This window comes from Mya arenaria, chromosome 14 (assembly GCF_026914265.1).
Source record: "Mya arenaria isolate MELC-2E11 chromosome 14, ASM2691426v1".
Lineage (NCBI taxonomy): Eukaryota > Metazoa > Mollusca > Bivalvia > Myida > Myidae > Mya > Mya arenaria.
In genome coordinates, this window is record NC_069135.1 from 22816344 (window position 1) to 22839947 (window position 23604).

Here is a 23604-nt window from a genome sequence, read left to right on the forward strand (position 1 = left end):
ATACTATGACTGTGTAATCTTTAAAGGTGCACTTTTACTCCCAAATAAGATTTATCACAATTAATACTATTGTTTTAATATTCCAAAAAAAGATGAATAAATGTCGAAAACAATGGTCCTTATGAAGGATACAAAGTTTAATTTGGAAGAAATGAGCATTAACACAGTTTTTCTACCTGATGAGACTATAGAAGACCACAGTAAATCTTTTAGCATTCACCAATCATTTAATGTTTGTTGGTTTTCAGCTATTGAATACTCAGCTACGATCGTGTTATCAGTATTTAAAATTTTCCATGAATGCATTATTAAGAAAGTAGTTAAAGGTTTATCAGTCAAAATATATGTTTGTTATACATGTGTATGTATTAATTTTGAATAAGAGTGTCACTTTAACAGATACCCAGAAGGCTGTGGTTGACCGACCATTCTTTTACTAGTCTTATTTAAGAAACATCAAATAATTAACCTGCCCACCTGAACTCTGCCCACCTGAACTCTATAATATAGTAGTTCTCCAAAATCCATTTTAAATTGTCTGATGTGAAGTATTTGATTTCACAAACCACACAAAACAGAGTTTTGCAGAATACAAACATCAAAAACCAATGAGCAACCAATGAAAACGCCAGATTTTTGGGTGTTACCAAGTTACCATTATTAGAACGAGGTCAAAGATAACAGAAAATGACCACACCCTAGATAAATTGTAAAGATTTTCTCAAGAAAAATGGCTCCAGATTTAAGGAGTTTTTAGCGATCTTCTATTTGATATGTTCTTTGGTTCCAGACATTTTGGGACTGTTTGGCAAAGGGTTATTATAGTTTTAGCATCAAATATTTAATTAATAATGAAATTGAATGTTGGTGAAGCTAGTCTTTATGCTTTCATTTGGAACAATAAATAGAATAATTAAAAAAAAAGACTTCAGAAACCAAATTTGATGTTCTGCAATAACTACAGGAATAATAACTATGTAAATAATTAATTAATTAATATAACTAATTAATTAATAACTAAATTATGTACCTTTTATAAAATATCATTTAATCAATTATTTTTTGTTACATTTTTAAAATAAAATTACATAACATGTTGAAATGCATTCTTTTAATTTGTTTTTTTTTATCCTTGAAATTCAAAATAAATAAGGTTTATAAAACATCTTTTTTCTCATGCGGAAAACAGCAACTCTAGCCAAAATATTTATTCTTAGAGTTCTATGTCAGGAACTGATAAACATTAAAACTTTTATCTCAGAGAATATCAGTTTCAGGGAAAACACTTTAAGTTCATTAAACATCGTTTAACATGATGATAAGAATAAGATAAGAAACTTAAAAACATTCTTGTTTATCAACATACGCAATACTTTGAAGTCTGTTTTCTCTCAAACTGATATTGATATACAAAATGTGAAAAAAGTCAAACATGATGTGTGAGCCTTTGCTGTAAATAGTTCCGGCCTAAAATGAATAAATTGTTTGTTATGCGTTTCTCAACAAAAATAACCGCAGCCCAAATTGAACAATTTTGATAGTAATCTTTTTGTTGTTTTTCAAAATGCTAAATTTACTTGTTTGGAAGTCAAAGAAAACAAGAGGCCTGCAAAGGTCCATGGTCTACTGGCATGACATTCTAGATATTTTTTAAACCAAAGCAGGCACACACTACACTGTTTCTTTTTCACTTTTAAATGAAATGGTGGCGGGCCTCTTTGACATGGGAAAACTAAGATAGTATTTGGCAAAAAGGGAAGTAATTTTTAAATGATTCATATAATGTTAAACTTGTTTTCTAACCTTTTATTCAACAAAACTATCGACATTTTCATGAATGGCACTTTATTGCTAAATGTCAATGCTCCTAAAAAAATCCTTTCTTAATGGATTTTTTTTTTTACCTGGAAATATATACTTTTTCAGGAAGGGAATGGGGCCGAAATTCATGGGGCCTATAATTCCAGCACCCCCCCCCCCCCCCACCCGGCCCCCAAATAACTGTACTAGTAATAGGCAATATACTTAACCATATGCAATCCTGTTAATTTGTAACAAAGGCAAAGGGAGATAAACACTACAATAATACACTCTCTATACAAGTGCTCTCCCTTAGAGAACACCTGATAAAGCTAGAACATTTCAAGGGTCAAAATCCAGCCATGCATGAGAATATCAGCCCAGTTTAAATAGAACCAAGCTCTCATGGGTATCTAACTACTGAATACGTTTGAATGAGATACAATAAAAACTGAAGACTTTATTGCATTCACAAGCAATTGTTTACAGACACATGGATGGACACACAGATGACCACCCTACCATGACATAAGCTCTTGGCCAGTAGAGCTAAAAAAGTCCTAGCTGTACCAATACCTGAAACTGTGAGTTGAGAAACACCAAACAAACAATTCTTTAATTACGGCTTAATGAAATATTCTTTCTGCGCACAATAAACCAAATATCATAAGAAAACACAGTTAGGAGAAACATAAAGGGCCTATCCTTCAGAGCATTGTTTCAGTTAACAGCATTGTTAACAACATCGTTTTTAGCTTTCAAATCTTCCCATCTTAGCGAGTAATGGATACTCTAGTGATCATCAGCATTCCTCATAAGATTTAGGAAAAATGTTTCAGTTGTACTCAATTTATTTAAATATATGAGCACATTTTCAAATATTTCATGCTTAAAAGGTGACATCAATCTTGATAATCATGTTGAGAAATTTAACAATGTTCTGAACAATCAGCCCAAAGTGAACTTTATTTTGTCAATGACAACATTTTCAGCAGCAAATCTTCATAAATTTTATATAATAAAAAAAATCTGATTTAATTTCTTCTTTTGTTTAATGAATTTAAATCATCAAAAATTTAGATTGAGTGATGGAGCTTATTTACACTCATGCCATGTTAAAACATATTTCACAAGTTTTATTTGAATATCATTAGTGGTTACCAGACTATGGTTAAGATTTTTAATACCATTGCTAAAAACAAAGGACACTCATTATCAATCTCAATAGTATGGCTTTTTTCTTCAAAAATCAATTAAGCTTAACAACAGCACCTGCCAATAGCACAGTCATTGAAATTAGACTTTTGGATGAAAAAGCCCGAATTCTTATACTTTTGCTTGGCATCAAATTTTTTAACAAGCCCTGCTATATAAAATTCAGAATTTGAGCAAGCCCGAAACGTATTTTACCAGTGCAGGGCTAGTGGGCTTGTGTTAATTTAGACTACTGATAGCAGCTGCCAATACTTTCACTCAATCATGGTGTAAATCTAAGAAAGAGTAAGGGGACTTACTACGGATAATGTTAAATGCTTACTGTCATAGTGTGCATGTGTACCTTGCAAGTTTCGCAAATTTCAAAGAATTGCCGCATTTGAAGATTTTGCATCACAGACAAAAACAGACACCTCCCCCCGCCATACTTGTCATATTGGCATATATGGAGTGGATTGTGGATGACGTGTTGATGAGGTCAACATTTTACCCAAGTTTCATGCAAAACTTTCAAGGGGGTTAGAAGAAAAGGAGCAAACAAAAGTGTGAGAGACAGGGGGACGGACAGACATCTGGCTTAGAATAACGTGCTCTCCCCTGCATAGAATGGGAGGAATCATAATGAAAAAAGTGTACATGACATCAATGAGAATACAAGACATATGACAATAACTTGACATTCTTTCTTTCGGAAATCATTATATTAAAAACCACAACCACCCACCTAGAAACGGCCTTGATGAAGTCTAGGGACACTAGACACTTGTATTTCGGCTGCTCTATTTGGTCCTCTCCAGTCGCGTGACCCAGGAAATGGAGACTGACCAATGAGGTGATCTAAAATTGTCAAAAAATTGCAAAATTATAAAGGTATCGAATGTTCAAATAAGATTTTTGTTTTATCGTCCTGTTGTTTGTAATGTTAAAATTTGATGCTTGGTGATTCCTTATAATTTGGGCATCATTTAAAAGGGTATTGCTTACTGACTACTTATATGTAAAACAAATGACTGGAAAAAAAAAATACAAATAAAGTTATGGCGGAAATCGAAGGTGAAATGACCAATTTTTGGATCTTTCTAGGCAGGGCTTCTAATATTCCTTAATTATTTCATTCATCAAGATTTATTTTTTTATAGAAATCTAACATTTTCTGCAAGTCGAGTCATCAGTACAACTTGGGAGTAAACTAAACCAAAATTAGGAAAGTATGTGGAAAATATTCCTTTGAAAAAAAATCATCGATAATTTAAGATCTCCAATGAAACTCGAGATTGAGATTTTTTAGTCTGTTTTGTTCTCATTGATCATTTTTTTGGCATTTTTGAACAACCTTTTAAACTTTAAGTCCTATTAATGCATTTAAATTTGGTGTTAAATTAACCAAAAAACAAAGGCTTAGAAATCTAGGAATTCCAATACACAAAGGGAGGCTATTCATGCTCTTTGAATTAATCAAGGAAGACAACTCACCTGCATGAAAATATTTGCAGTAGGCGCTACTCTCCCTTCAACAATGGAGTAGAAAATGGCCATCAAGCGGTCGAGGGGAAATGGTTTCGGGCCTAGCATGTGGTTGCTTGTCTGAAAGAAAACACTAATTATTATAGATATACATTTAATTATGATCAAAACTATCAGTATCTCATATCAGCACCATGATTTTAAGTATATCACTTTCAGCATTTCATATTATGGTACAATGATTTTAAGTATTTCATTTTATCACAAACTGAAATTTCCCAAAAGTCAGAAATACATAAGTTCATGACAAAGATTTTGAGGATGGTGAGATCATCAGCTGATTTAAAGTAAGCGTATTGCTTGGTAGAGCTTATGTATCTAAAGGAGTAAAATGTAGGTGTTTTTAAAATAAAGTATAAAATTTAAAATAAAGTATAAATCAATTGTCTTCATGAAAAGCCACCCATGATTATCCTGGACAGACAACAGCTTATGGACAATCGGATTCAATAAATGGTCGTAATCTGGTTTAAGCAACTGAATGAAATTATTGGGGCCTTTCTTCTGTAACAAATATGATCAAAGTATTGAGGATACTAGCAAATAAACAGATTTAACATGATCAGGTTGTGTATTTACAGCTGATAATTTTCAACTGACAAAAAGGTGAAGGTCTGTGATGGCTTTATATAAACAGACTCCTTTAGAAAGTGTTTCCAAAGTCTTCCAAAGTACTTCCTACTGTTTTTGATGCATTAACTCATTTACACCTTGGCATTTTGTTTGTCAGGTGACTTAAAACAGGGTTTATTCCTTGGCATGGACCTTTCTGTTTGTCAGGTGACTTAAAACAGGGTTTGTTCCTTGGCATGGACCTTTCTGTTTGTCAGGTGACTTCATTTAACCTGGACTTTATTTGTTGCCTCTCAATATGGACATCAATAATCAACTGCAGTTTTGACTGAACCTAAGTAACGAGTTAACTATAAGTGTTTTTAACAAACTATACAGTCAGTTGTCATGATGAAGAACCATCCTGTTATGGATATTCAATCTTTACAAATGTACAATAGTCTTAAGTTAAAAACTGTCATTCCTGATTATTCCTGAAGTTTAAAATCCCTGTATGATTAATGTAATCTTAACGCCCCCTGCTACAATCATGCTAAACATAACAGGTAATAAATGTAAACTAAATATTGCATGTGATGCAATTTTGCGAGGGTTATTATTTGAGTTTTTCCTTTGCTAATCAGGTTGTGAAATGAAAACCAAGCGACATATTTCATTCACTGGCTATTTTAGAGGCTTTATCTAATTGTGTCACAAATTTTACACCATGTGAAGTTTGCCAAACCCAAACCTGGCGCTGTGGGGTGAATGCAAAGGCTTGTCCATTGTTGCTTTTAGATGAACAAGGGGTTTAACCCAACATTTATTAAAAGTAGAGTTATGTTTTATTCGAATATCTGTAATGCTTTTGGAGACATGGCCAAAGTCAGTATATGCATTTCAACAATGACATTGATGTTGCTGACGTCACTAAGGCTATCACAATACCTTAACTTTTTTCTTTGAAACACAGAAGAGCTCAAAATGACTTCATCTAGGTTAGATTGTCATACCCTTTCCTTCCTCTTTGCCTGGTTAAGCTTCAACCTCTTGTTAATTTTGCCGGAATTTTTGGCGAAGAATTTCTTGTCTGATTTTGCCGGATTATATGAGGCTAGATAGGCCGCAATGAGAAGATACTTGGAGTAGAAGGGCAGGTCTACGTGGGACCGGTGTGATATCCCTGAAATAAAGTGAGGAGTTTTATAACATTTTCAGGGATGTGATTTACCTGGCAGTATAAGGGCTGAAACCAGTTTTGTGAAGGGTTTTGGTGCCACTTTAGGCCCCCCAAAAAGGTTAAAGGGGACAAAGCATCCTGCTGCAGAAGCAAAACAGGCTTTTTAGAAGCCCTTTTGTGTGCTTTACTGGCTTCAAATTTGAAGAAAACTGGAGAGTCAATACTAAAAACTAGGGATGGCAACGAGTAGTAAAATTAATACTCGAGTACTCGGACGATCGTTCGATCGAGTACTCGATTACTCGGAAAAATTGAATATGTGTTTGCGAAGACAAGATTGTGTTTACATGTATCGTTAATGGCGTATATTGTGCGTTGGTCATATTATTGATCATTTTCACCTTTAAAGTAAACTTCCATTACGTAATTTAACAAAAAATGATATAAAAAGAAAGAAAACAAATGTTGTTTCAGGCTTTTAATTTGTTTTATTCGTTTCATTTTATACAAGAATGCAACAACAATTAGAATTACAATGAACGAAAATTAATAGCATACATAAAAAAGTGAACGAAATTCAATACGAAGTTAAGTTTTTTAGTTGTTTACAAATTATTTTTTGAAATGATAGTTTTTCGTACTGTGTAATTGTTGTTTACCTCATTAATATTTATAATTCTTGATTTAAAATATCAACCAATCAATTGTGATAATCATTGCAAAATTAGTTAAAATACGCCCATTAAGAAATCAATTCTCGTAACGGTCGATACTTTTTCGCTCGTTAGCGTCCATTGTTGGGTGAAAGGTCTCTAATTGGTATACAATAGAATTGTGTAGGGGAAAGTACCGCTATCAAAACTTCGCTAATTGGCATCAGTGCTAATTTGAAATAGGGGTCCTTTGTTGACAGTTTGCAACTATCACAACAACTGTCAACTAATTGATTGAGGCCGATTGTATACACAGCGGGGATTAGAGGGACCGTAAATTGTCCTATTGGCAACTAACCAGATCTGATCTTTTGTCTGTAAATCATGTATTTGGTGATTTTTAAACAAATTTTTTCCGAGTACTCGAGTAGTGATTTGGTACTCGAGTACTCGGACGTTCGATCGAGTACTCGGGTACTCGTTGCCATCCCTACTGAAATCAAATTAAGTAACAACAAAAAGCAACCAGTTAACTTTTTCAACCAATAAAAAATGTTTTTAAATAAAACAAAAACATTATTGACTCACTGAAATCGGTGAATCTGCAGGCAAATTACATCCCTGATTTCATACTTATATGACACCATTCGACATTACCCACTCTTTCTGATAAGGCTAGTTCATTGTAATTCACCTTTACCCACTGTTTATCCAATAAGGCTAATTCATTATAAAACACCATTACCCACCCTTTTTCTGATGAGGCCAATATATTTTCAGACACCAGTACTCACTCACCCACCATTTATTCATTGTAAGACACAATTACCCACCCTGCAGGGCGACATTCTCTGATGTTTCCATTTCTTCTTGGTATCTCTCCCATTGAGTGCTGGAAACCTCCCGCAGATAAAGCGTGTGTAACGCCTTCTTCAGATGGGGTTCAATATGCTTCCATAGCTTTTTTGTGTCACCAATGGTCGCTGAAAATGGAAATATGATTTAGTTCATATTCATTTTAGCTTAATTGTGAAGACAGCTTTTAATTCATGTGTCTAAAAACAAGAATTGTCTGATACTAAATTTAAACAGGTTTTTTTCAATTTCAGATCTTTAATAGCATTAAGGATGCTATAGTTTTTTTTAATTAAGAATTCTCTGCCATGTCTTCAAATAATTATGAACAGTAACTGTTATAACAGCTCTTTTGCTGATAAGTTACTGTTGATCAGTTAACATTACAAATAAGTCAAGGTTCTAAAAATTAGACGGTCTACCCTACCCTTAAAATACTCCCAATTTCAGGAGTCTCAGACACTTCCATAGCTGAAATCAACTGTTCATTGACTTCCCTTCCCTTAAAATGCTCCCAATTTCAGGAGTCTCGGACACTTCCATAGCTGTAATCAACTGTTCATTGACTTCCCTTCCCTTAAAATGCTCCCAATTTCAGGAGTCTCGGACACTTCCATAGCTGAAATCAACTGTTCATTGACTTCCCTTCCCTTAAAATGCTCCCAATTTCAGGAGTCTCGGACACTTCCATAGCTGAAATCAACTGTTCATTGACTTCCCTTCCCTTAAAATGCTCCCAATTTCAGGAGTCTCGGACACTTCCATAGCTGAAATCAACTGTTCATTGACTTCCCTTCGCTTAAAATGCTCCCAATTTCAGGAGTCTCGGACACTTCCATAGCTGAAATCAACTGTTCATTGACTTCCCTTCCCTTAAAATGCTCCCAATTTCAGGAGTCTCGGACACTTCCATAGCTGAAATCAACTGTTCATTGACTTCCCTTCCCTTAAAATGCTCCCAATTTCAGGAGTCTCGGACACTTCCATAGTTGTAATCAACTGTTCATTGACTTCCCTTCCATTAAAATGCTCCCAATTTCAGGAGTCTCGGACACTTCCATAGCTGAAATCAACTGTTCATTGACTTCCCTACCCTTAAAATGCTCCCAATTTCAGGAGTCTCGGACACTTCCATAGCTGAAATCAACTGTTCATTGACTTCCCTTCCCTTAAAATGCTCCCAATTTCAGGAGTCTCAGACAATTCCATAGCTGAAATCAACTGTTCATTGACTTCCCTTCCCTTAAAATGCTCCCAATTTCAGGTGACTCAGACAATTCCATAGCTGAAATCAACTGTTCATTGACTTCCCTAACACTTAAAATGCTCCCAATTTCAGGAGTCTCAGACAAGTCCATAGCTGAAAGCTCTTTGACTTCCCTTCCCTTAAAATGCTCCCAATTTAAGAAGTCTCAGACACTTCCATAGCAATGCTCCCAATTTCAGGAGTCTCAGACAATTCCATAACAAAACTAAAAAATCCATAGACTTCATTTCACTTAAAAGGATCTCAATTTAAGGAGTCTTAGACACTTCCATAGCTGAAAACAACAGCTCTTTGACTTCCCTTCACTTAAAATGCTCCCAATTTCAGGAGTCTCAGACAATTCCATAGCTGAAAAGAACAGCTCATCAACTTTCTTTCATTTAAAAAGCTCCCAAATTCAGGAGTCTCAGACAATTCCATAATAAAACTCAACAGCTCATTTTCTAAGGCAACTCCATAGTGAAACTTTTTAATATCATGGAACTTGTACATCTTACAGTGAAAACTATGTATACACTGTTTTCATGTGACAAAGAGAAATCCACTTTAGTGTGATTGCATCTTAAGAGCCTGAATAATAGATATATGGAAACCACTGACTAAATTTCACCCTGCCATAACTGTGAGCACTGAAGCACATGCTTTAAATAATGTTTTAGTTAAAGAGAAACAAAATAATGCTGTGGCTACGGACTGACCTAATGTTTACAGTCGAGACTCTAATTATTATTTTTCTGAAAAAATTATAAAATCTGTTTGAACATTGCTCCTGAAGAATACAAAATGTAATATTAAAAGCAAAATAAAATTGTTTTCCAAAATGTCATGTTTTTCCAACCCTACCGGAAAAACATTAATTTTTTTTGGCATTCCGTAAGATGAAGATAATGTTCTAATGTTCATAAATAAACTCCTTGTAATTAATTTTCAAAACAGCCAACGCAATTTTTCAAATAAATATCCAAAATGGCAGACATAATTGCTTTTACACAGTTTTTTTTGCTGCTTAATCCTTTTGATAAGAATTCACCCCGACCCTTTCTCACATAAATTCAGATTCAGTCATTTATAATGCATTTTTAGTATAATGCATACTGTAATAAAGCACCCCTTTAAATAACACACATTATAACCTGAAATAGTAAGATGAATATCAATACTACAAGACCTTAGTGCAATAACTCAACATCTGCTTCTATTCATACATGCATCTATTGAGTTGTTGCTCTGAGGTGATAGACACACTCACTTTTAAAAATTTTACAATATTTCATTGCAGTTTGACATACATGCCATATCCCAAGGCAGGGGGGGGGGGGGGGGTGGGGGGGGGGGGGGGGGGGGGGGGGGGGGAGCAATCCCCTTGAATTTCAACCCATCCCCAGTACCTCATTGTGGGATACGTAATTATTCCCTGGAACTAATTTTCTTCAAAAAACTAGCTAAAGGTTGACAAAGTAAAGCATCCATAATAATTTGAGTGTGAAATCAAAGTCCAAAAGTTTTTGTAATTAGAGTGTGTTTCTGTATTTAGTCTTTGATTATAAATGTTATTATTGCGCTTATTTTCGCTGCGTAAAAATTACCTGAAGTAATATCAAAATCCCCTGGGAAGCCTCTCCGAAATATGGCATGTATGGTTTGAAAAACATTTCTTCATATTTGTGCTACTATTTCTGTATAATTATTATACACAATGTGTTAAAAGTTCGTTAATTTGCTCAAATTAACATGAAAAATGTGGAATTCATACCATCACCGCTGGTTATGGGTTGTACATACGTCTTGAAATTTAGGATAACCTGTGAAAATGAAAAGAAAACCGGACTTACATCATACCGAGTGCGAAAAAAATCACAAGAGCTAACACAATCATCATGTCGTGTTGAGCATTTGCGTTTTTATCATTGTGTATATGAATGCATTTCAAAAAGTTTTGTCATATTTCACTATGTCAAGGGACATTACTTATGTTCGCCTGAGTGAAATGCGACAGATATAGCAGGTGTACCGCAGCTGATGTTAATTACATACCGATCATGTTTCTTGAATGTAGAAACAACACTTTGGGTGTAATACAAAGTTTTTCATATAAATTTCTACTTCTCTTGTAAGTCACCCAGTGAAATGAGAGAAAAATAGCAGGTGCACAACAACCCATGCTGACCAACATTCCTATTAAGTTTCATGAATGAAGGTGAATACCATTGGTGCTACATGGAACACAATAGTTTTCAGACCATGTTTTACTAAGTCAAGGGTCAATACTCTTGTAAGCCTGAGTGAAATAAGACTAGAATAGCAGCAGCACAACAATTCATGCTGACCTACATATCTATAGAGTTTCATGTGTGCAGATGAAAGCTAGTAGCTATACATACGACACAAGATCATTGTGATCTTGTGCGCGACACATCCTCATTCTATGCAATTCACTTGTGCCAAATAATTTTCAAATCGGACCATGAATAAGAAATATTTGGACCGGACAAAATCGGATTGGATGGATCAAGGAAGAGGATAATGTGCTTGAATCCTCTTCGTGAAGTGGAGGTACAATATTTTTCTCCAGACTCCATACACTATAAAAATTACATCTTCATAACAAACTTTCAAAAACTGCAAGCAATTGGTAGCCCTAGCCTAATTTGTTTGTGTTTGAATACTTTCAAAGTCTTACATCATCATGTTTTTTTTATATTTATTGTTAGTACTTTTTCTAGTAATTTAAACACATGAGCCAAGTTTTATGAGATAATGATAAATAACTATCAAGCTATGGGTTTAAACAAAACTTTTTACAGTCATCAAGATGTGTGAACCTCTAACAGTGCCAGAGAGGTAGATTTGGAGATGAAAGAGGTAGATTTAGGTTACAAGAGTGATAGATTTTAGGTCCAGAGAGGTAGATTTTGGCTTGAAAGAGGTAGATTTAGGTTACAAGAGTGATAGATTTTAGGTCCAGAGAGGTAGATTTGAGGCCAAAAGAGGTAGATTTAGGTTACTAGAAGTGGTAGATTTTAGGTCCAGAGAGGTAGATTTTGGCTTGAAACAGGTAGATTTAGGTTACAAGAGTGATAAATTTTAGGTCCAGAGAGGTAGATTTGAGGCCAAAAGAGGTAGATTTAGGTTACTAGAAGTGGTAGATTTTAGGTCCAGAGAGGTAGATTTTGGCTTGAAACAGGTAGATTTAGGTTGTAAGAATGGTATATCTTAGGTCTAGAGAGGGAGATTTTGGGTCAGAAATGTAGACTTAGGTAACAAGAGTGCTATATTTAAGGTCCAGAGTGGGAGATTTTGGGTCAAAAAGGTAGATGTAGGTTACAAGAGTGCTAGATTTTAGGCCCAAAGGTAGATTTGGGGCCAAAAGAAGTAGTTTTAGTTTACAAGAGTGGTGGATTTAAGGTCCACAATTGTCATTTTTGGTCAAAGAGGTAGATTTAGGGCTCAAGAGTGGTAGATTATAGGTCAAAAAGGTTGTTATGGTGCCAAAAGAAGTAGTTCCAGGTTACAAGAGTTCTGATTTGAGGTCAACAAAAGTAGATTTTGGTCCAAGAGGTAGATTTAGGTTACAAGAGCGGTAGATTCTAGGTCCAAAAGGTAGATTTTGGGGCAATAGAGGTAGATTAAGGTTACATTAGAGTGGAAAATTTGAGGTCCAGAGAGGTAGATTTAACGTCCAGAGAGGAAGATTTTACAGAATATGCAGACCAATAATTTCTTTGTTTTTGTTTCTTTTTGTGTGTATTATGTTAACATTTGATGTCATTTAGCTCCTGGTTGTAGTAATATATCTCTCCTAAACAATCCAGGTATTTTTTAAAATTAATGAAGAATAACATGTAATTCAACTCCATCTAGATTTCAGTATTAGTTCTTAATTTTGCGCATATGCATAAATATTGTCACTGGTTACATGATTTATAAATTCAATGTCAATATTCTGAATTGATTTCGAGTTTTTGCCACCATATAATAAATTTCATGTGAATGTCTTGAACAGATTTTGAATTATGGCCAGCATTTAAGATTTTGCACAGTGACAACTACACCATCAACAACGCCAAGGCTATGACACTACCTGGACTTGTTTTCTTCTTAAGAATTGATCAGCTAAATTTCCTCAAAAAAAGAAAATAGAATAAGTCCTTAATAATCCGACTAAATTTCAAAAAACTTACCAAATGCTTCAACTCCTTCAAGTTTCTGCAGGCATAATGGAAGATGCTTAGTACGAGATTCACGTACATGTTATAAAAGCCTTCAGGGTAGCCTTCAGGTACTTCACTGCATATTATCTGTACCAGCTCATCTTGATGAAAACAAAATGGTAGAATTATATATGTGTTCTACAGTCTAACCCCGTTGGCTCGAACTCCCAGGGACTGGAGAAAACACCTTGATCCTCGTAGAGTTCGAACCAAGCGGAAATGCTAACTTTCAGTATAAAGAATCAGTCTTTTTCATCCAGTTCAAGTCTACTAGAATCGAGCCAAGCAAGTTTGAGGCAATATGGTTCGGCTGTATATAAAAAATTGTCATGAATTATCATGAAAATTCAAAGCATAAGACAGATGTATATAAAATAAAAGCCTTCATGGTAGCTTTCTGGTACTAGGCTCTATTATTTGCAACAGCTATAATCTGGTGGAAATATAACTGACGGGTATTTATATAACCTCTGAAGTCATTTCCTCAGTTAAACTAAAAAGCGATTTAAGCCAGAGTTACTGGCCAAGCTGTTCATGTAATTATTGACTCTGGAAACATGTAACCAAGTTTCAAGTTTATGTATTGGAACAGTTTTAGAGTAATGGCCAAAGTTCAAGTTTTTGCACCATAACGTAGATGCCATCAACAACAATGACATCAAGGAAATAACACTTCCTTGAATTATTTCTTCAAAACACAGATGAGCTTACAAACCTACCTTTAGAGTAATCTGGGAAATGAATGACAAGCGGATCACAGAAGCCCGTCCCAAATCTGTACTTCTCCCACACAATCTCTGACATGAGGATCATGCAGATATTCAAACCAGTCTGGAATATATGGTGAAGAGAAATGAAGTGTAATATATACAAACCAGTCTGAAATGTATGGTGAAGAGAAATGAAGTGTAAAATATACAAACCAGTCTGAAATGTATGGTGAAGAGAAATGTAGTGTTAAATATACAAACCAGTCTGAAATATATGGTGAAGGGAAATGTAGTGTAAAAAATATACAAACCAGTCTGAAATATATGGCTAAATTACTTGCTAAAATTGATTTAAAAAAAAAGAAAAAAAGTTTACTATGCTCTTCAAAATATGTTCCTGTGCAACCCTATAAACACTTTCAAAGGAGAAAACAACATAGTCTGAAGTTAAAAGCTCTCATTCTAACTTGGAATAAATCCTGAACATCAGAACCACTGATATAGACTGAATACCTCCTGATATAGACTCTAGAAACCTATATAATAGACATAACCAGGGCTTCTAAAAGTTTGGAACCTCAATCGATCCGGACCCGGCGACAACCCCCCCCCCCCAAAAAAAAAAGATAGACCTGTTCAAAAGTATGATAATATAGAAATGTCACACATTTTCGCGACGTGTATTCTGTCAATATTTTTTCGCGATGTGGCAATTCATAAGAGGGCTCTAGAGCCATCATAACCGATTTAGATATCCATTGATACAAGCTTGCTTCAATCTCATCGAGTTCTGCAGTGTTTTTAACAACTGTGATCGTAATTAAATGCGGCCGGCGGGAAGCGTTCAGACAACAAAAAGTGAAACAGTATTATGATTTATTTGCTTAATGCTTCTACAGTGGGTCAATATTCAACTGATTATCTTAAAAAAGTACTATATATCTAGATTTATAATCTGGGCTTCAAGCTATAATTTTGATATAGACGACGAATATTTCATTACTGCGAATTAAAATGACGCAAGCGGCGCGCTTAGCTCTCAGACTCTGTAGTTAATCAAGCGTGTGCTGTTGATATCCGCTATATGACTAGGCTAATTAATTCGGAATTTAAATGCTTTCGCGGATTAACAATGACAATTGCATTTATCTTTAAAACCTTTTTTAACAAGCAATGCTTCTTTATTACAATTTAAATTTAACAGTTTGGTTATCAACAAATGGATATATCATGTAATGATCCACAGCGACATAGCATATTGCCATGTGAAAATATGGACCGATTTTAACACTCAATCAAGATAACTTCAAGCACATTATTAACACATAGTTTGTTTAATTGTGTTTTCTGCGACCAACCAATACACGTGATTGGACCGATTCCAAGCGTCTGCTAATTAACAGATAGGCTGTAGAGTGTTCAGCGTAGCGGAAAAGGCAGCTGGTCGCATTGGTCTGATGGTAACTAGGACACTTTTATAGGGGGTAATTTTGAATGTGTGCATGACCCAAGAATGTTTGTGTATTACAATTTTTACTGACTTAGTCGGTTTGGACTGAAATTATAAAAAATGAGAACATTTCAGACCAATTTTTTTACACTTTTTGAAACTGAAATCGGTCTGGCTTGGTCAAAATCGGTCCAGACTGGCAAATTGCCGGTTTTTAGAAGCCCTGGACATAACCATATAATAGACATCAGATACCCGTATAATAGACTCTAGAAACCCATATAATAGACTCTAGAAACACATAATATTTATAATAGACTCTAGAAACCCATATAATAGACATTAGAACCCCACATAATAGACTCTAGAAACACATGTAATATACTCTATAAACCAATATAACAGACTGTAGAACACCATATAATAGACTTTAGAACTCCTGATATAGACTTTAAAACTCTTAATATACAGTAGAACTCCTAATATGGATTTAAAACCCCTGATATACTTTAGAACTCCTGATATAAAGACTTTAGGACCCCTGATATTGACTTCAGAATTCCACAATAAACATAAAAACTATGATATGTAGACTTTAGAACCCCTATATAGACTTTAGAACTCCTGATATAGACTTTAGAACTCCTATATAGACTTTAGAACCCCTATATAGACTTTAGAACTCCTGATATAGACTTTAGAACCCCCAATATGGACTTTAGACCCCCAAATATAGACTTAAGAACCCCTGATATAGACTTTAGACCCCCAAATATAGACTTTAGAACCCCTGATATAGACTTTAGAACCCCTGATATAGACTTTAGAACCCCCAATATGGACTTTAGACCCCCAAATATAGACTTAAGAACCCCTAATATAGACTTTAGAACCCCAAATATAGACTTTAGAACCCCTGATATAGAGAAGATTAACATGATTAACAAAGAAATACAGATCGTAAGGTCAAAAAAATTACCAAAGGGGTGCCCTTAAGTTCAGTTAAGGCTAACGGACACTCATGTTAGCTAAATTAGTAAACTGTTTTGTTTTGTATCCCTGTTGCATAGCCGAGCATACAAGGTGCAAGCAGGGAGCTGAATCACGAATGTTAAGTGCAATCATCTTTACTGAAACCAGGCATTTTTGATTGAAAGTCCTTTTTGGTCAGTTACTGAAATGTAGATTTTCTTTAACACTACTGTTTAATAATGTTCATATTATTATAGCATTATAACTTGAAGCCATAATTTCTCTAAAACACCAGTTTTTTTAACAAGCCCTGTCTTAACTGAGTCTTTCTGATTTGTACTTATTCAACAGTATAATTTTTATAATATATATATATATCATTTTTATTACCATCACAAATTAAACTAGACTGTCCTTTTTTTAAATCAAAAACGATGTCTTCCCCTGTGTTTGTCTGAGTTTCATGACATTTGACATTGGGAAATAGAAAAGAAAATATGTATGGAAGAGTATAAAATGCTTAAAACAGACACACATGACCTTTCATCTCAAATTGTGACCTTGACACAAGCTGGCTCTAACATTTGCTCTGCACATCATCTCAGTATGGTCAACATTTGTGGCAAGTTATTTTAAAATCCTTTAAGGGATTCAAGAATTATGGAGCGGGCATGATTTGTGACAGACAGACATGCTAACATTTCATGTTGATGTGGTTTTTCCTTCTACAAAAAAGCCCCTTAAACATTTATTTTTATGCTTTGTTTTTTTTTCAATAGAACACATAGACAAATAAACTCCTCGCCCTAATGAACTCACCCCCTAAACACCCCTACAATTTGCCCGGACTGATGGACAGACAGATGAACAGAAGGACAACTCAAGAAAAAAAATATATATATTTCCCCATTTGGAGGGAGACATACTGAAATCTGCAGATCAAATTACATGATATTCCTAAGTGCATTATAACAGGATATTAATGTATCATTTATTTTACCAATTCCTGAAGCCTGAGGAATGCTGGGAGAATGTTCTGCTCCATGTCACGGAGACGCTCAGCTTTGTCAAGCACCTGAACAAAATGGAGCAGAATTATTTTTTGTAATCATATAAATACAAGGAAACAAAAGTGTTTTTTATTAGAAATGTTATAATGCTGCTGACCCATATTCAAACTGCTTTGCCCTAGTTTTTGACCTGAGATGACCTAGAGAACTGTTATTTAATAAGATTAAAAATTTGGCTAATGAAAAATTCTTACAATATACAGTGTCTGCTTCTCCAATCCTTTTGAGATCATTTCCTGTTTTAACAGTCGCACAAAATCATTCATGTTGTCGCATTTTATCAGCTGTGAAGTCTCAAGAACTGTCTCCGAACCACTATGGAGGACATTCAAGATGTGTTCATAAAGAAATCGTTGACTGTAGCACTCAACACAGTTGACAAGAACATGTGGCAGCTGAAACAAATAGGACATCATAGTAATATAATCTCTATATGTTTTTACAAATTAAGATTAATTAGTATTTAAAGTAGACTGAGGTACCCAACATATAATATGTGAATTTTGGATGCCTGATGACCCCATATTATTTTGGTATCATTTGAAAGGCAATTGTTGGCCAAAAATAGAAAATTGGAACATTTACCGAAATGATACCTCATTATACTGTGTATAGGGCACACCTTTTTACCCCAGAATTAAATGTAAACAAATGCCTGTGTCCTGTCTTAAGTATAAGGCTTCTGACATATTTATGCAGAGTTTTTTTGCCATATTTGCTTTTATAGAGAAATAAATTGAAAAAAGGTGTTTTTTTTACATTTTTTTTACTTCAAAGTGATGTTTATTATCACTCATCAGTCAGTCTTTTGGCCATGGAAGATTGCAAAATTCGTAAATTTACACCTGAATTTTATTGAAATAAAGAGCAAATAAACAAACTGGTATAACTTTACACATACCAGGTAATAATTTTGGTCATTAAATTAACAAACCAGAAAACAGCAAGCAAACATCTTTCAAATAATACCAAATAATACCAAACATAATGGTTCACCAAGCTATCAGAGAACATGCCATTTGTGGGTGGAATGCCTTTATACATTTCTATTAAGGACTTGACAATGCCTTTTTAGGCTGTAGTAAAATACCCTTCAAAGAGTAAACTATGATCTTGTTTAATGAACAGTTTCTTATTATCGTCTGTTCCACAAATTAAAGAAATCTGGAATACTATAATAATACAATGTATATCATCCTAAACTGATAACTAAATTCAACAATCAAACCACCAATCCGTACATTGACTTTTAGGCCTTCATTTCTCATTTTTTTTCATGGCAGGGACACTGAAATTGTTCTTCAACTTTAAAATACTAAAGCAGCATCCATAACATACCTTGGCATTGGCTAGCAATGAGTTCAGGACAAGGGACTTTCCTGTAGCTGTGTGTCCGTACAGAAATATTGCTGGAACTGTCAGCTGATTGGGCTGAAAAGATGTTTAATTTTCATTTATACTTTTTTAGCTTGATTGTGACAAAGCTTTTAGAATCACCCTTGAGTTAGTTTTCGTGGTAGAAACCAGTACAGGTGTCTGTTCTGAGAGGCCATGAGAAGGTACACCTGGTGGGGACTGAACCCGCAAAATCTTGGGTAAGAGGCGGACATCTTTATCACTTTAAGACCAGTCTCACAATCAAAGATGAAAATAGTTTAGAAGAAATACAGTCATGGTAATGGTTTTAGGCAGGTTTTACAAGGGACAGGGTGCTCTGCAGAAGAGTTACAGGGTGCTAAGGGAGATAAGGGCACGATGTTTCTGAGTCTGTGAAGAACTTATTATGAATTTGACAGAAAATGTTAGAGATGTTTAATGAAGTAATATAAGGTTTCAACTTCCAAATAAGTAATGTTTGTATGTATTTATAATCATAAAGTTTTAATCGAAACCTAATAGAAAAAAAATATTTGATACTCTTAAAGGGACTGTATCACAGATTTGCACCAAAAAAAGTTTTTTTCTGTAACGAATCTCAGGACAATTATCTAATAGAATGTGTTACGCTTTGATATCATAATTGTAAAAAAAATTACCAAAATGTAGAAAAAAAATTGTGTCGGAGACCGGGTTCGAACCCGCGTTGCCAAAATTGCAGTCCAACGTCTTACTCACTGAGCTACAAAGGCTTATTCTAATCAGGTGACATAATTAAGCTATACACCTACCTCAGTAATATCACGTGATAACACTGACTAGCCAATCACGCATAAGGAATGAGTTTTACCTGATATACATACCCTGTAATCTTTTTTAATGGAAAAATACGAAATAACTGCTCAACTTAAATAAATTGTAAACTATGTGGTACTTCAGTTAGTAAGTTTCAATGCATTGTACACATCGATGCCAAGTTTATGTCAGTTTTCGACATTTTTCTCTTTTTTTCGCTATTTTATCATACGTGAGACAGCCCCTTTAAGCATTTAATTCTATGGCGGCAAAAGGATGCACAAATTGCTGGCCTCTGTAATTGCTGAGGGTTGCTACCAAATAAGGACAGGGTGCAGCACCTTTCCAGAACATCTTAAGCTTAAACCTTAAATGTGTTTCGAAGCATTTAGGGTACAAGTATGTGCTCCTAGTATATCTGGGAATATTTCTCGCTAAAATTCTTAAATTGGGAATGAAGTTTTAATTCCCAATTTTCAGCAGCCAGACATATCTGCAGTTGGAATTCTGCATGAAAGTTAAAAGGTTTTACCTGACATTTTCAGACTATCAAGGGGCATAATTCATCAAATATTAAATCCAGAGTTATGGGCCTTGCTACACATGAGCATAGTAACACTGGTTACATGTGTACACAGTTTAATATGTGAACATCTTGAACAGTTATTGATATAGGGAAAAGTGACCTTAAATACTATCAACTCAACATCTGCAAATGCGACAGTTATGGGCCTTGCTACACATGTGCATACTGTCTTTGGTAAGATGTGGACAAAGTTGCATGTGAATATGTTGAACGGATATTGAGATAGGGAAAAGTTTTAACATTTTTGTAAGACTATAATGACTATCAACTCAACATTTATAAATGCCACAGTTATGGGCCAAGCTACAGTTGTCAATAATGTCTTCGGTAACATGTGTACAAAGTTGCATGTGAATATCTTCAACAATTTTGAGTAATGGGCTAGGTTTAAGGTTTTGCACTCCCCAGACCATTTTATACTATGCTGATGACATCAAAGACCCACAGGCAACGGCAATAATTATAACTATGTTCTTTGAAAAACAGACAAGCTTATAAATGCACAGAATGTGCATTGTGTAAACACTAGTTTGCTGAAGCCATTGGAAATTGAAAAAGAAATCTCCATAGAAGCTTGCGTGCAGTGGCAAGCAATCATTAATAATTGTATATCTTTACCAATTATTAACCCCCACACTTTTTTTGGTCTAAAATTGTTATTCGAACGGAATCATCCAATGACACCGAGACAAAGTTTTACAAACCATAACGGATGTGTTTTAAGTTTTACCATCAAACAAAACTGTGTAGATAGACATACATCAAAATAAGCACATTCCATTTGTAATTATTTGAAGTCCTTCAACGTTATATTTATTTATTTTATCAAACATCAGCAGCCAAAATATTCATAAGCCCACAAGGCCTGTGTTGGTAAAATGCTTTTGGACTTGTTCAAATTCTGGTTTTTATATAGCAGGGCTTGTTCAAAATTTTGATGCCAAGCACTTCTGTAAGAATTTGTGCTCATTATTCCAAAGGTCCATATTGAATGATTGTATAGAGCTTATTAGTTACGACGTTCGACCAAAAACTATTTGCTGAACTTCATTATGGACAAATATTGGAAGACATCAAACAAACAGTTACAGGATCAAGTACCGAGGCAAAACAGATCATAAATCATAGATAAAATTGGAGCAAACTATTTTAAGAATGGACTTAAAGTTATTTGTCAGCACTAATGCACCAGTCAATTGTAACCACAGATCCCCCAGGTCCGGGGGTATTATAACCGGGAATAGCCGGGGAAATGGGCCGTGTTTTTATCTTCCAGGTTGCCCCACAGTGCAGGGTGAATGCGGTGGTTTTGTCTTTGCGCCAAAAGTAGCGGGGAATGGGCCTTACCTAGGGTCCCTGGGGTGCGGGGGGATTTTACCAGCAGTTCATCCCCACAGCACGGGGATTTTACCCAGGCTTGGCTGGGCCAAAAGTCAAAGTCCCCACTATTCCCCAGACCTGGGGGGGGGCAGTGGTTACAATTGACTGGTGCATAATATAGCAGTTGTGCAATACAATTGTGTGCATTCATGTTAAGTGATGAAGGCAAGGCTAAAGGTAAATATCTACCACCCTCATTTTAAATTAACAAGAAATGTAAACCAAATTATAATGACACTGTTTTCTCTGATTATAACCGTTTTTTAAACAAAATATTCTTACATAAACGCTTCAGTACAACAGCACAATCAAAATGCAAACAAGAGATGTTTGTCAAACATTATGCCCTCCCTGAGCGCCATGTTGTCAGGATTATATGGACAATTGAATGAAATATGCATGGACCTTCAAGTCAAGTTTTAGGACCATGGGTGCAGGCAGTGTCATGTTATCACACAGACAAGCTTTTTTGCTTTCAAGGTCCCTGTGACCTTATCCCGATGACCCCTTCAATTAAAAGGGGTCATCTACAGGTCAGGCCCAACCCCCTAGTCAAGTTTGATGATCATAGGTTCAGGCTTTGTTGAGATATCACTGGGAGAAGCTTTGTTAACTTTTTCATGTTAAACGTCACTGTGACCTTGACCTTTGACACAATGAAACCCAAAATCAAAAGGGGTCATCTACTGGTCAGGCCCTACCTTCCAGTCAAGTTTGATGACCATAAGTCCAGGAATTGTCGAGTTTGCCTTCAAGGTCACTGTGAGCTTGACCTTTGAACTGATGACCCTAAAATCAATAGGGGTCATCTACTGGTCAGGCCCAACCTACAAGTAAAGTTTGAGGGCCATGGGTGCAGGCATTGTTGAGTTATCACTCGGACAACCTTTTATCATTCAAGGTCAATGTGACCTTGACCTTTGGCCCGATGACCCCGAAAATCAATAGGGGTCATCTACTGGTCAGGCCAAACCTCCAAGTCAAGTTTGAGGGCCATGGGTGAAGGCATTGTTGAGATATCACTTGGACAACTTTTAATCATTCAAGGTCAATATGACCTTGACCTTTGACCCGATGAACCCCAAAATCGGGGTCATCTACTGGTCAGACCCAACCTCCAAGTCAAGATTGAGGGCCATGGGTGCAGGCATTGTCAAATTACCAATCGGACAACCTTTTATCATTCAAGGTCACTGTGACCTTGACCTTTGACCCGATGACCCCTAAAATAAATAGGGTTCATCTACTGGTCAGGCTCAGCCTCCAGGTCAAGATTGATAACCATAGGTCTAGGCATTGTTGAGGTATCACTCGGACAAGCTTTAAAATCCTTTCACAATTAAAGGTCACTGTGACCTTGACCTTTGACCCGATGAGCCCTAAAATCAATAGGGGTAATCTACTGGTCAGGCCCAACCTTCATGTCAAGTTTGATGACCATACGTCCTGGAATTGTTAAGTTATCACTCGGACAAGCTTTGGTCTACCGACTGACCGACCCACCGACCGACAAGTGCAAAGGAATATACCCCTCATCTTCGAAGGGGGGCATAATTAAAGGTGACACCTGCTCCGACGAAAAAATAAAATGCTGTTTTAAAATTTTAAATTTAATTTTTTCTCCCCTTCTTCTCCTATATCAGTTGTGGATCCTGGTGGTTCATAAAACATAGAATAAACAAATAAAGGCCTAAAGGCTAATTAAAAAAAGAAGATAAAGAATCCTTCTTGTAGACCCTGCCTGTTTTTGGACAAGATGTACACAATATTTATTTTTTTGGCCTAATGAGAAATATAAACATTTATTTGTTAATTTAATTTTGGCTAAGGAAAGCTCCCCCCCCCCCCCCCCCCCCCCGCACTCGACCATATTAACTGTAATTATTTATGACAATAATCAGATTCTGAGGCTCATATTACAAAAGCACCTTGAAACATCAATTCATAACATACCACAGGACCAAGTCTCATTTCAAAATACAACTTTACCGAAATGTAAGACATTTT

General features: G+C 35.5%; 1 protein-coding gene across 1 annotated transcript in view; it reads right to left on the reverse strand.

The window, feature by feature from the left end:
- Nucleotides 1-23604, reverse strand: part of LOC128216610 (origin recognition complex subunit 5-like) — a 61431-nt gene that overhangs the window by 1334 nt on the left and 36493 nt on the right. Inside the window, exons 6-15 of the mRNA XM_052923232.1 lie at nt 18798-18890; nt 17654-17854; nt 17390-17464; nt 13977-14088; nt 13228-13358; nt 10800-10848; nt 7758-7907; nt 6105-6274; nt 4489-4599; nt 3740-3852 (exon numbers count right to left, since the gene is read on the reverse strand). Of these exons, the coding sequence (XP_052779192.1) occupies nt 3740-3852; nt 4489-4599; nt 6105-6274; nt 7758-7907; nt 10800-10848; nt 13228-13358; nt 13977-14088; nt 17390-17464; nt 17654-17854; nt 18798-18890 (1205 nt within the window). The remainder of the gene's footprint in view (nt 1-3739; nt 3853-4488; nt 4600-6104; nt 6275-7757; nt 7908-10799; nt 10849-13227; nt 13359-13976; nt 14089-17389; nt 17465-17653; nt 17855-18797; nt 18891-23604) is intronic.